This window comes from Pelophylax lessonae (assembly GCF_965119305.1).
Source record: "Pelophylax lessonae genome assembly, chromosome: 7".
NCBI classification, from domain to species: Eukaryota; Metazoa; Chordata; class Amphibia; order Anura; family Ranidae; genus Pelophylax; species Pelophylax lessonae.
The window spans coordinates 156,892,668-156,907,258 of NC_138774.1; the positions used below are offsets into that span (position 1 = coordinate 156,892,668).

Genomic DNA, 14,591 nt, shown 5'->3' on the forward strand with positions numbered 1-14,591 from the left:
CTGCACTGTCTAAGTACATTTCGATCACAGGCATTGAAAAGGTGCGCTGGCCACCCAAATTGTTTTGTACAGAAAACCCACATTATTTTTTTCACTATGCAGTAGTAGTAATGGGGACAAAGAAGTTCAAACAATTGTCTGTTTTGTCGTCAGAATATTGTAGTAAGTCTGTTTTTTTGGTCATTGACATTTATATCATTAGCCCTTGTTTGAGTATTATCTCCACATAGTAATTTGTACCATTTTTATTTTTAGGTACACCAAAATTTTAATGAAAGATATTGACATCCTTAATTCTGCTGGTAAAATGGATAAGATGCGTCTATTAAATATACTAATGCAGTTACGCAAGTGTTGCAACCATCCATACTTGTTTGATGGGGCAGAGCCTGGTCCACCCTATACAACTGATAGTCATCTTATCTACAACAGTGGAAAAATGGCGGCTTTGGATAAATTGCTTTCCAAACTGAAGGAACAAGGTATATACAGTATCTGGTATAGTTTGTTGTTATTTGTTAACCTCTTTTCATATGTGATTTATGTAATATACATAAGGATAGGTGTGGAGAGGACTCCTGAGTACTTAACCACTTGCCTTCTGTGCACTTAAACACCCTTCCCATCCAGGCCAATTTTCAGCTTTCAGCGCTCTCACACTTTGACTGACAATTGCGCGGTCATGCTACACTGTACCCATATGAAATTTTTATAATTTTTTTCACACAAATAGAGCTTTCTTTTGGTGGTATTTAATCACCTCTGGGTTTTTTATTTTTTACAAAAAAAAAGAATAAAGACAGAAAATTTTGAAAAAAAAAAAAAGTTTTTCTTATTTTCTGCGAGTAAATTTTGAAAATAAATTTTTCTCCTTCACTGATGTGCGCTGATGAGGCGGCACTGATGGGCACTGATGAGGTGGCACTTATGGGCACTGATGAGGAGGTACTAATATGCCGCACTGATGAGCACTGATAGGCGGCACTGATGAGCCCTGATAGGCGGCACTGATGAGCCCTGATAGGCGGCACTGCTGGGCACTGAGAGGTGGCACTGCTGGGCACTGAGAGGTGGCACTGCTGGGCACTGAGAGGCGGCACTGACTGGCGGCACTGATGGGCATTGGCGGATGGCACTGGACACTGACGGGTGGCACTGATGAGCGGCACTGATGGGCAGCACCATCAGTGCCCACACTCAGTGCCCATAGTGCTGCCAGTCAGTGCTCATCAGTGCCTAGATGAGCAGGCACTGATGGGCACTGACTAGCAGCACTATGGGCACTGATTGTGGGCATTGATGGGGGGCACTGATGGCGGGCACTGTGGGCACTGATGGTGGGGCACTGTGTGTGTATTTTTACCTTTAGTAATCAGGGCACTGGTGATCGGTGCCCTGATTACATTCTCCTGTGTCCCCGGCGCTGTGAGGCTCCCCCTCCTTCCTCACACTGCAGGCTCCGTGTGAGGAAGGAGCGCCGGCGATGAGAGATGATCTCATATGTTTACATATGAGATCATCGCTCATTGGACGGCCCGATCACGTGGTGAATGGCCGCTGTGATTGGCCATTCACCACGATCTGTGATCAGCTGTGTCCAAGGGACACGGCCGACACAGATTTTCCCGCAGCGCGCTCGCGGGAGCGCGCTGGGGGCGTGTCACTGGGAGGCCGTTTAAAAACGGCCTCCTGAAAATTCAAGTCCGCGCTGCAGCCGTATATAGGCTGTAGCGCGGATGGGGGGTGGTTAAGATTGTCCCATATCTGCAGTGACTGCAGTTTAATAGAATTGGATAGAGAATTTCTATCTTATTGGTGTGAGCACAATAGGTTGTGCATAGACAGTGAAGTGCAGTCTATTTCTTCTAACTTTACCCAGAGTGGGGTCTGGTAACACATGTGATATTTTGTTAGCTGAGCAAGTTGTGCGGCTTGGCGGTATCTCAAGAAATTTGGGGCCTCTAGTCTTCCATTTGGTTTTTATTGGAGCATTATGTGCCTGGAGAGTCTGGGTTTGCGGTTGTGCCATATTTATCATATGACCTGATTTTGGATATTACACATAGTTTGAGTCGGTATTTGACTGGGTAGGACCCTGAACTAAGAGCAAATTTGTCAGGGAAGTTATTTGTACCACTGCAGTGCGAATAATTCTTCTGTGGAAATGTCTTTAGGGGGAGCCTGAGGCAAATACACCCCCCCCCCTTTACATAAACTCAAACAGAGTAAAATAAGATTTTGTAAGGAAGATACTTAAATATGAAAGTTAAAAGTGCTAATTTGCATATATTGCCGCTGGCTGGTGTAATCAGCACGAAGACAACCTGATCCAAATGAATGAGCCCCCCATGCCTTGGTTTAATCTAGTAGCCAATATTTTGGCAAAATGTTTGCTGCCATTTAGCAAGTATTAGGGTATATAGTTTTTTTTAATATATTTAATCGTTATTTGATTTTCCATATAAAAAGATATCTCAGTTAAATACATTTCATAAGAAAAAGATCATAACCATACCCATACAGTCTTCTTATATTTCCCATTTTCTTCCCCTGCCCTAACCTCAACCTAACCCCAACTGCACCACCTACTCGTCTTCCTTCTCCTCTTCTCCCGACTCTCATTTCCCTCATACTTCTTTCTTCCCTATTGTAGCTTTATTTGTACATATCTCTTAATTTTCGTAACCACTTTACCACTAGAGGATTTTGCTGTCTTACGTCTGGGCCACTTTTTGCGATTCGGCGCTGTGCGACTTTAACTGACAATTGCGCGGTCGTGCGAGGCCATACCCAAACAAAAACGTAAATTTTTTAAAAAACAACAATATTTTTCACATTTTTTTATATGAAATTCCCCCCCAAAAAATGTAAAAATCTAAATTTTTTTAAATTTTTGGCCAATTTGTTTTCTGCTACTTATGTTTGGTAAAAAAATTCACAATAAGCGTATTTTGATTGGTTTGCGCAAAAGTTATTGCGTTTACCAACAAAGGGAAAGATTTCTGTCATTTTTGGTGTTTTTTTTTTTAACGCGTAATGGCGGCGATCTGCAATTTTTTTTTTGCGGGACTGCGACATTGCGGCGGACAGATCGGACCCTTGACTGACATTTTTGACACTTTTGGGGGTACCAGTGACATTACTGCAGTAATCAGTGCTATATATATGCACTGTTACTGTAAAAATGGCACTGGCAGGGAAGGGGTTAATTTTATTGGAGAGATAGGGGTTAATGTATGCCTGGTGCTTACTGACGTGTGGGGGGGAGGTGTGGGGGGGGAGCTATGCTGAACCCTGCAATCTGACCCTGCCTGTCACTTGGGAGATCTGCCCGCTTGTGTTTACACAAGCGGGCGGATCTCCACACTAGATCCCCGACGATCGGGGAAGAGCACAGGCAATCGCCGCTGCTCCTCCCCTGGCCCGACTCCCGCTGTGACTGAATACAGCGGGAGCGAGCCTCCGGCGGCGCGCGCGTGCTGCCCGAGAGAGGGGAGTGTCTGACGACGTAGTACTACGTCGTCAGACGATAACGAGCCACTTTGCCGCAGTAGTACTACGGTACTCAGTGGTAAAGTGGTTAAAATGCATCCATTTATCCCATACACTTGCAAATCTTCCTGCCTGATCCTCTTCCCTACTGCCTAAATACTCCATTTCATATATATACTCTTATCTTTTTGAACCACTCTCTAATTGTGTGTTTTTCTGGGTCTTGCCATTTTTTTGGTATTACTCTCTTTGCTGCATTTATTAAGTTTGGCACTACTGTACGTTTATATTGTTTTTTTTTTTTAGTAATACTCATATTGTGAAATAAACACAACCACGGGTCATCAGGAATCTCCATTCCTGTTATTTCCTCTATGTACAATTGTACCTCCTGCCAATATTCCCTTATCTTTCCACATTCCCACCATAGATGTGCCATAGTGCCTTTTTGATTACATCCTCTCCAGCACAAAGGCAAATTTTATGGCTGATATTTTTGTGCCTTATCAGGTGTAATATACCATCTCGTCATACATTGATAGCTCATTTCTATCGTGTTTATGTCTCTTGCCAAACCATGTACAGCCCTTAGTACTTTACTCACTTGTTGCTCTTTTATACATGACCCTAACTCCTCTTCCCATTTTACAATGAATGGAGGTATTTCTGATCCCTCCAACATCTCAAGTATTTAATAAAGTCGGGATACATTATGTTTCAATTTTATATGTTATTTACACCATTGCTCTATTGGGTTTAAATTCTCCTCTGATCTAATTGGTGGTGGTAGTGTCACAAAATGTTTTATTTGTAAATACCTCCATTCATCTAATATTAAGGCCCCATGCACACGGGGCGTTAGAAAAAACGTGCGTCAAAGTTAGTTCTGACGCCGGAAAAAGCAGCTGTAAAAACGTGCTTTCAGTAGCCTGTTATTGCACGTTTTGCCACGTTGCTTTTAGCAGCGTTTTTTTCTGCCTGCATTCAAAATCAATGGTTCCCTACGGGAGCCTATTGATTTGAATAGAAGTCGCACCGCAAGTCGGATCCGACTTGCGGGACGACTTGCGCTGTGAGAATCTTAAGGGTGAACTCCACGCCAAAATGGGAAAAAGGCGTGGGGTCCCCCCCAAAATCCATACCAGACCCTTATCCGAGCATGCAGCCCGGCAGGCCAGGAAAGGGGAGGGGATGAGCGAGCGGCCCCACCCCCCCTGGATCACACCAGGCCACATGCCCTCAACATGGGGGGGTGTTGGTGCTTTGGGGCAGGGGGGCTCTGCACCCCCCACCTCAAAGCACCTTGCCCCATGTTGATGAGGACAAGGGCCTCATCCCCACAACCCTGGCAGGTGGTTGTGGGGGTCTGCGGGCAGGGGGCTCATCGGAATCCGGAAGCCCCCTTTAACAAGGGGGTCCCCCAGATCCCGGACCCCCTCCCTATGTGAATGGGTATGGGGTACACTGTACCCCTACCCATTCACCCTATAAAAGGCAGTGTATGTAAATAACGACAGGAGACGTTTTGGAAAGTTTATTAAAAATCTTCATCTGTTCTTCTCTGGTCTTCTCCCTCTCCTGGTCTTCTCCCTCTCCTGGTCTTCTGCTCTTTTGCTGTCCGTTCTTCTGCTCTTTTGCCCTCGGCTCTTCTCTTCTCTTCTCCTCTTCTTCTTCTTCTTCTTCCTCCGGTCCTCCTCCGACAATGTCTCCGATGATTATGCCGGTCTCCGGTCTCTGCAGCTTGTTATATAGCCATTGTGGGCGTGGCCCCCAATGACGTCATCGAGAGCCCCCACCCCCTTATGTCACAGATGACGTCATCTGTGCCATAAGGGGGCGGGGTCTCCCGATGACGTCACCGAGCGGCCACGCCCCTAATGGCTATATAATAAGCTGCAGAGACCGGAGACCGGCATAATCATCGGAGACATCGTCGGAGGAGGACCGGAGGAAGAAGAAGAAGAAGAAGAAGAGAAGAGAAGAGGGCAAAAGAGCAGAAGAACTGACAGCAAAAGAGCAGGAGAGGGAGAAGACCAGGAGAGGGAGAAGACCAGAGAAGAACAGATGAAGATTTTTAATAAACTTTCCAAAACGTCTCCTGTCGTTATTTACATACACTGCCTTATATGGGGTGAATGGGTAGGGGTACAGTATACCCCATACCCATTCACACAGGGAGGGGGTCCGGGATCTGGGGGGCCCCCTTGTTAAAGGGGGCTTCCTGGATTCCGATGAGCCCCCTGCCCACAGACCCCCACAACCACCTGCCAGGGTTGTGGGGATGAGGCCCTTGTCCTCATCAACATGGGGGCAAGGTGCTTTGAGGTGGGGGGTGCAGATCCCCCCCTGCCCCAAAGCACCAACACCCCCCCCATGTTGAGGGCATGTGGCCTGGTGTGGTCCAGGGGGGGTGGAGCCGCTCGCTCGTCCCCTCCCCTTTCCTGGCCTGCTGGGCTGCATGCTCGGATAAGGGCCTGGTTTGGAACCTGGGGGGGACCCCCACGCTGTTTTTTTCCCATTTTGGCGTGGAGTTCCTCCTTAAGATTCTCACAGCGCAAGTCGTCCCGCAAGTCGGATCCGACTTGCGGTGCGACTTCCATTCAAATCAATAGGCTCCCATAGGGAACCATTGATTTTGAATGGAAGAAAAAAAAACGTATAACGTGGCTTAACGCACGTTTAGCAACGTTATAGCAACGTTATTCAGCCTTTAGCAGCGTCAGGCGTTTTTAACGCTCTAACGCTGGTCCTCAGAACGCGCAGTTCGTGGGTTCTTGTTGCAGCTTAAAAACGCCTAGGCCACTTACAGCTCAAAAACGTCTGTGTGTGCATGAGGCCATAGAATAACATGGAGGGGCGTTTTTAGGCTGCAAAAAGAAAACGCCTGACTCTACTTACAGCGGCGTTAAAAACGCCCCGTGTGCATGGGGCCTAACAGTTCTCTTTTGTGTTTCAATTCCTCATATGAACACATTTTCCCTTTTCCTATTATATCTTTTAACTGTGCATTTTTAATCCATTTCCCATAGTGTGCCCTGTTTCCGAGTAAAAAAAAAAATGTTCCAGCGAGTGATATCAGTGGTGAATTATATTCCCATTTTGCTTGTCTGTAAATGATATCCCATACTTTAAAAACATTTCTAGTCATTTCATGTGTATTTTCACCCAACGTTCTATATTTTTGAAGTATCCATAAATTCCTGTTTACTTGTGTTCAGCTTAGTGTGTTTTTTTATCTTCACACAACTTTTGTCACTCTTTGTATTTGTCCATTCTATCATTTGTGTTAGTACTATAGCATTATAATTTCTTTTAATATCTGGTTCAGATAAACCCTCTTGTGCTTTACCCTTACTTACTAGACAAAATCAGAAAAACATCCAAGCTTAATTTACCAACCAGTTTGCTTAACAACAGAATTAACCTGTCTAACAGTATGTGTTAAAAACAGGGGTTTAGTTAGCACACATTTTAAAACGCATGTGTAAGCTGCAGTGGCACTTCACGGTACCCTGTATTACCTGCAGTCCTAACTCCTGTAAATTTATGAGAGTCTCCACAGTGGAAGCACATGCACTCTAATGGATAGATTGGGGACATGTAAGCCTGGAGGTAGCCCAACCCTCCTTAAATGCACTTGGGGGCACAGTGGATGCCCACCTTATAGGCCCAACCCTCCTTAAATGCACTTGGGGGCACAGTGGATGCCCAGCTTATAGCACAATGACAGCAAAGGCATCAAGTGTGTCCACTCGCCAGTATACATCAACAACAAACAAAATGGCCCCTGCCCCCACCTGTAAGTGGCCTTCATAGCAAAGAGCACATGTAAGGGCAACGCATGCGAGACAAAATCAGAAAAAAATTCCCAGCTCAGTTCACCAACCAGTTTCCTGACCAACTTCAAAATAACTCAACACACAGCCATTATTGTCTAAACCCCTGGCAACAAAAGTGAGTACACCCCTAAGTGAAAATGTCCAAATTGGGCCCAATTAGCTATTTTCCCTCCCCGGTGTCATGTGACTCGTTAGTGTTACAAGGTCTCAGGTGTGAATGGGAAGCAGGTGTGTTCAGATCTCTGAGGATCTGAAAAAAAGAGTTTTGTTGCTCTACATAAAGATGGCCTAGGCTATAATAAGATTGGCAAGACCCTAAAACTGAGCTGCAGCACGGTGGCCAAGACCATACAGCGATTTAACAGGACAGGTTCCACTCAGAACAGGCCTCGCCATGGTCAACCAAAGAAGTTGAGTGCACATGCTCAGCGTCATATACAGAGGTTGTCTTTGTGAAATAAACGTATGAGTGCTGCCAGCATTGCTGCAGAGGTTGAAGGGGTGGGGGGGTCAGCCTGTCAGTGCTCAGACCATATGCTGCAAACTGCATTAAATTGGTCTGCATGGCTGTCGTCCCAGAAGGAAGCCTCTTCTAAAGATGATGCACAAGAAAGCCTGCAAACAGTTTGCTGAAGACAAGCAGACTAAGGAAATGGATTACTGGAACCATGTCCATGTCCTAATTGAGACCAAGATAAATTTATTTGGTTCACATGATGTCAAGCATGTGTGGCGGCAACCAGGTGAGGAGTACAAAGACAAGTGTATCTTGCCTACAGTCAAGCATGGTGGTGGGAGTGTCATGGTCTGGGGATGCATGAGTGCTGCCATCACTAGGGAGCTACAGTTCATTGAGGGAACCATGAATGCCAACATATCCTGTGACATACTGAAGCAGAACATGATCCCCTTCCTTCGAAGATTGGGCCTCAAACACACCTCCACGACGACCACTGCCTTGCTAAAGAAGAGGGTAAAGGTGATGGACTGGCCAAGCATGTCTCCAGACCTAAACCCTATTGAACATCTGTGGTGCATCCTCAAACGGAAGAAGGAGGAGTGCAAGGTCTCTAACATCTACCAGCTTTGTGATGTCGTCATGGAGGAGTGGAAGAGGACTCCAGTGAGAACCTGTGAAGCTCTGGTGAACTCTATGCCAAAGAGGGTTAAGGTAGTGCTGGAAAATAATGGGGGCCACACAAAATATTGACACTTTGGCCCAATTTGGACATTTTACACTTAGGGATGTGCTCACTTTTGTTGGAAGCAGTTTAGACATTAATGACTGTGTGTTGAGTTATTTTGATAGGACAGCAAATTTACACTTTTATATAACTACTTTACATTGTAGCAAAGTGTAATTTCTTCAGTGTTGCCACATGAAAAAATATAATAAAATATTTACAAAAATGTGAGGGTTGTACTCACTTTTGTGAGATACTGTGTATATTATACAGTGCCTTGCGAAAGTATTCGGCCCCCTTGAACTTTGCGACCTTTTGCCACATTTCAGCCTTCAAACATAAAGATATAAAACTGTAATTTTTTGTGAAGAATCACAAAGTGGGACACAATCATGAAATGGAACGAAATTTATCGGATATTTCAAAATTTTTTAACAAATAAAAAACTGAAAAATTGGGCGTGCAAAATTATTCAGCCCCCTTAAGTTAATACTTTGTAGCGCCACCTTTTGCTGCGATTACAGCTGTAAGTCGCTTGGGGTATGTCTCTATCAGTTTTGCACATCGAGAGACTGAAATTTTTGCCCATTCCTCCTTGCAAAACAGCTCAAGCTCAGTGAGGTAAGATGGAGAGCGTTTGTGAACAGCAGTTTTCAGGTTCTTTCCACAGATTCTCGATTGGATTCAGGTCTGGACTTTGACTTGGCCATTCTAACACCTGGATATGTTTATTTGTGAACCATTCCATTGTAGATTTTGCTTTATGTTTTGGATCATTGTCTTGTTGGGAGACAAATCTCCGTCCCAGTCTCAGGTCTTTTGCAGACTCCATCAGGTTTTCTTCCAGAATGGTCCTGTATTTGGCTCCATCCATCTTCCCATCAATTTTAACCATCTTCCCTATCCCTGCTGAAGAAAAGCAGGCCCAAACCATGATGCTGCCACCACCATGTTTGACAGTGGGGATGGTGTGTTCAGGGTGATGAGCTGTGTTGCTTTTACGCCAAACATAACATTTTGCATTGTTGCCAAAAAGTTCGATTTTGGTTTCATTTGACCAGAGCACCTTCTTCCACATGTTTGTTGTGTCTCCCAGGTGGCTTGTGGCAAACTTTAAACGACACTTTTTATAGATATCTTTAAGAAATGGCTTTCTTCTTGCCACTCTTCCATAAAGGCCAGATTTGTGCAGTATACGACTGATTGTTGTCCTATGGACAGAGTCTCCCACCTCAGCTGTAGATCTCTGCAGTTCATCCAGAGTGATCATGGGCCTCTTGGCTGCATCTCTGATCAGTCTTCTCCTTGTATGAGCTGAAAGTTTAGAGGGACGGCCAGGTCTACGTAGATTTGCAGTGGTCTGATACTCCCATTTCAATATTATCGCTTGCACAGTGCTCCTTGGGATGTTTAAAGCTTGGGAAATCTTTTTGTATCCAAATCAGGCTTTAAACTTCTCCACAACAGTATCTCGGACCTGCCTGGTGTGTTCCTTGTTCTTCATTAAGCTCTCTGCGCTTTAAACAGACCTCTGAGACTATCTGTAACGCTCCTGCGTTTTTGTTATAGTGAGCTGGATTTGCAGCTGCAGAATCTCCACTCAGTAGTCATGTAGAGATGTGTTGAATTACCAGATCCAACTCTCCAGACTCATCACTGTGGACCCGCCTGCTTCAGCATACAAATACACATACACTCTATAAGATGTTCCTGGAGTGATAGGATGTATATGACAGTATAGAGGTGATGTGCTGAAGGGACAGGCGTGAGCAGTGATAGCAATGATAAGCACTTGATAGTAATGTTCAGGAGAGTGGTAGATGGTAATAGGTAGAATGCAGATAGGTTAGTAATCATGTATAGTAACAGGTGGTAAGGACAGCAGAGGACATATACAGGAGAGACTAACCCAGTGCAAGGATAGATGGTAGTAGACTCAAGAGCTAGCAATCTATGTAACAGTGTAGATGATAGGATTAGTAATGCATAGATAGTAACAGTCCTTAATGTGCAGAAGTAGATAGTGTAAGTTTGTTATGAAGGAATCCCCTGTGGGGTACTTATCACTAGTGAGGTTAGTAAGTAGAAGGGTCCGGTAGTAAGGGAGTGATCCGGTAGCGAGATACGGGATCAGTAGCGAGGTTCCGGTCTGTTCCAGGTAAAGAGAATAGCTGGAGGCTCCGGCAGCATAAGACAAGGCTGTTAAGCATGCGGTTTGAACGAACAACCTGTGAGAGAAAGCCGGCGATTGAAATAGCCGCTCAGAGCGGCGCTCAGTGATGATGTCATGCGGCTTAAAGGTATATGCGTTCCACCTAACTGAAAAGGTGGGACGCAATATGCAATGAAAAATGGGCAATAAGGGTACCAAAGGTACCAGAATCTTACAGTACCCCCCCTTAAGGCCGGCTCCAGAAGGCCTATAGCACTGGTTTCTCCGGGTATTTAGAGTGAAACCTTCGTATAAGCCTGGGTGCGTGAACATCAGAAGTATCCAACCAGGTGTCGTCTTGGGGTCCATAGTTCTTCCATCTTATGAGATATTGGAGTTTTCCTCTGTGGATACGAGAATCCAAAATCTCCCTAATCTCAAATTCTTCTCCGCCTTCAACTTGTACTGGAGGTGGAGGCAGGATGGTAGGCCTTATTCCTTGGTTAGGAACATGTGGTTTCAGTAGCGACACATGAAAGATGGGATGTATTCTGAGATCTGCCGGTAAAGTGAGTTGCACTGCAGCTTTTCCAATGAGTTTCTTAATTGGGAAGGGTCCCAGAAATAAAGGTCCAAGCTTTTTGCTAGGGATCTTTAACCTTAAATTTTTCGTCGATAGCCAAACGAGGTCCCCAATAGCATATTGAGGAGAGGGTTTCCTACGAAGGTCGTAGTACCTTTTTTGTTGACTATGAGCGTGTGAGATGGTGGTATTAAGTAAACCCAGAGAGTCTTTTATTTGGGTAAGATAATCCGAGGCTACTGGGTTACTTGATGGTAGGATGCGTGGTGGAAGAAGTGTGGGATGAAACCCATAGTTTAAGTAGAACGGACTTTGCTTGGTAGTGCTGTGGGTTGCGTTGTTATAAGCAAATTCCGCCAGAGGGAGGAGGTCCACCCAATCATCCTGTAGGTATGAGGTGTAGCAACGTAGATATTGTTCAATGCACTGGTTGACTCTTTCAGTCTGTCCGTTGGTTTGAGGGTGGTAAGGAGAAGTGAGCTTTCGCTCAATCCGTAGTATATGACATAGCTTGCCAAAACTTGGAGATGAACTGTGAACCACGGTCGGATAAAAGAGTCTTTGGAATTCCGTGTAACTTGAACACATGTTTCATTAGTAATTCCACTGTTTGCTTAGATGAAGGTAGTCTGCGAATAGAAATGAAATGTGCCATCTTTGTCAGATGGTCCACTGACACTAGAATGGTATTAAATCCTTTGGAAGGTGGTAGTTCTACTATAAAGTCTAAGGACACAACTTCCCATGGAACCTGGGGTATTGGTAGACTGCAAAGTAGACCAGATAGTTTTGTAGTGTCAATTTTGGACCTTGCACAGATGTCACATGAAGAAACAAATTTTTGTACAGACGTCTTCATATCAGGCCACCAAAACTGCCTGGTAAGCAAATTAAGGGTTTTAGTCATACCCATATGTCCTGCCATGGGCACATCATGTGACAACTCCAAGATCTTGGTGCGCATAGTGGGGGGTATGTAGAGTTTGTCGTTGTAGTAGAGGAAGCCTTCTGCATCAGTACTTAGTTGTGGTGGAGGTGAATCCAGTCCTATACTGTGCAAAATCTCTTCCTTCAGGGAACTAACAACACCAATAATACGTTCATAGGGTATTATAGGAATAGAAGGGATTTCGGCGCAGTTATCTTCGGTTAATCGTGATAGCGCATCCGCTTTTTTATTTTTGTCTGCAGGCGTGTAGGTCACTAGGAAGTTGAATCTTAGGAAGAATAATGACCATCGTACCTGCCGGTGGGAAAGAGTTTTGTTAGTCTGAAGGTATTGAAGATTTTTATGATCTGTATATATGAGTATTGGTAATCGGGTACCTTCAAGTAGATGTCGCCAATTCTCTAGTGCAAGTTTTATGGCAAGCAACTCTTTTTCACCCACTGGGTAATTCACCTCTGGGCTGCTTAGTGATTTAGAGAAGAAAACAACTGGGTGGAGTGGTGAAGTATTTGTTGGTCTTTGGGAGAGAACTGCTCCTACTGCCATGTTTGACGCATCTACCTCCAGGATATATTGGAGGGATGGGTCTGGATGGCGTAGTATGGGAGCAGAAGTAAAGCTTGATTTTAACAAGCGGAAAGCTCCATTTGCTTCTTCTGACCATTTGAATGGTTTCTTTATACTTGTAAGTTGTGTGAGAGGTCTCACAATAGCAGAGAAGTTCTTAATGAACTTCCTATAGAAGTTTAAAAATCCGAGGAATCGCTGTAATGCCTTACGAGTTGTTGGTATAGGCCTATCCAGAATACACGATATCTTGCTCATATCCATCTTGATTCCGGTTTTAGATATGATGTATCCTAGGAATAATATTTCTTCTTTATGAAATAGGCATTTTTTTAATTTCACGTATAGATTGTGTGCGAGTAATCTGGATAACACAAGTCTTACATGTTTTATATGTTCAGACAAAGATCGAGAATAGATAAGTATATCGTCCAGATATACTACGACACAGACATCAAGTAAGTCTCTGAAGATGTCATTTATGAATCGTTGGAAAGCTGCGGGAGCATTACACAACCCGAAAGGCATCACAAGATATTCGAATAATCCGTATCTGGTTCTGAATGCTGTCTTCCACTCATCTCCGTCACAGATTCGGATTAGGTTGTATGCCCCTTTTAGGTCCAATTTAGAAAAGTAGGTAGCCCCACGCACTTGTTCAATGAGTTCAGGGATGAGCGGTAAAGGATAGTGATCCTTTATTGTAATGGTATTTAATTGCCTATAGTCAATAATAGGCCTAAGACTTGAATCCTTATTGCGGACAAAGAAAAGTCCTGCAGCTGTGGAAGAAGTAGAGGGTCTGATGAACCCTTTCGCCAAATTCTCATCCAAGTATTCCTTGAGATGAGAAAGTTCATCCTGTGAAAGAGGATAAACATGATCGAAAGGCAATTTGCTATTAGGGAGTAGATCGATAGAACAATCATAGTCCCTATGGGGAGGCAACACTTGAGCATTTTTCTCAAGGAAGACTTCGGTCAGATCCTGGTAGCATAGTGGTGTAATCTCATCTGACACCACAGACAGGATCTTTCCATAAGATGGGAGGTTACACGTGATCTCGCAATAGTGAGAAGGGAAGGTTAGAGTCCGTGTTTTCCAATCTATGGTTGGTTGATGTATGTGTAACCAGGGGAGTCCCAAAATAATGGGAAAATGTGGTGAAGGTAGTACATCAAAAGTGGTGGTCTCCATATGGGACTCATTAGCAGTGACAAGGAGTGCTTGTGTCTGATTGGTGATTGGACCAGAAGATAACGGAATACCGTTAATGAAACTAACAGAGACAGGTTTAGGTTTTGAAATAATAGGTATTTTATTTAAAGTAACAAAACGTGTATCGATATAGTTCCCACAAGATCCTGTGTCGATCATAGCCTTGGTGGTGATCCTAGTTTGGTCCCACTGTAATGTCAAATGAATAAAGAGATGGGGATTAGAAAAGGAAGTCGTTAATCCCCCTAGCAAGACATGTGAACACTCACCCTCTTTTTTGCGGACAAGGGGACAGATGCTTATCAAATGATCCGGGGAGGCGCAGTATATGCAGAGATTTCTGGATCTTCTCCTGGCTCGTTCAGTAGTCGATAAAGGTGGGCGTATGGTTCCTACCTCCATAGGAGTAGGGTCAACGGCCGATTCCCGAGAAGGACTGGACGATGGCATTCCCATCTTCTCAGCCTTTCTTTCTCGCAATCGCCTGTCAATGTTGATACTGAGTTGTATTAAGGCATCCAAAGTGCCAGGTAAATCCGCTCGGGCGAGCTCGTCTTTAACGGCTTCTGACAACCCAAGTCTGAACTGAGTTCGCAGAGATGTATCA

General features: G+C 44.4%; 1 protein-coding gene across 1 annotated transcript in view; it reads left to right on the forward strand.

The window, feature by feature from the left end:
- Positions 1-14,591, forward strand: part of SMARCA1 (SNF2 related chromatin remodeling ATPase 1) — a 373,846-nt gene that overhangs the window by 133,732 nt on the left and 225,523 nt on the right. Inside the window, exon 11 of the mRNA XM_082262882.1 lies at positions 256-482. Within this exon, the coding sequence (XP_082119008.1) occupies positions 256-482 (227 nt within the window). The remainder of the gene's footprint in view (positions 1-255; positions 483-14,591) is intronic.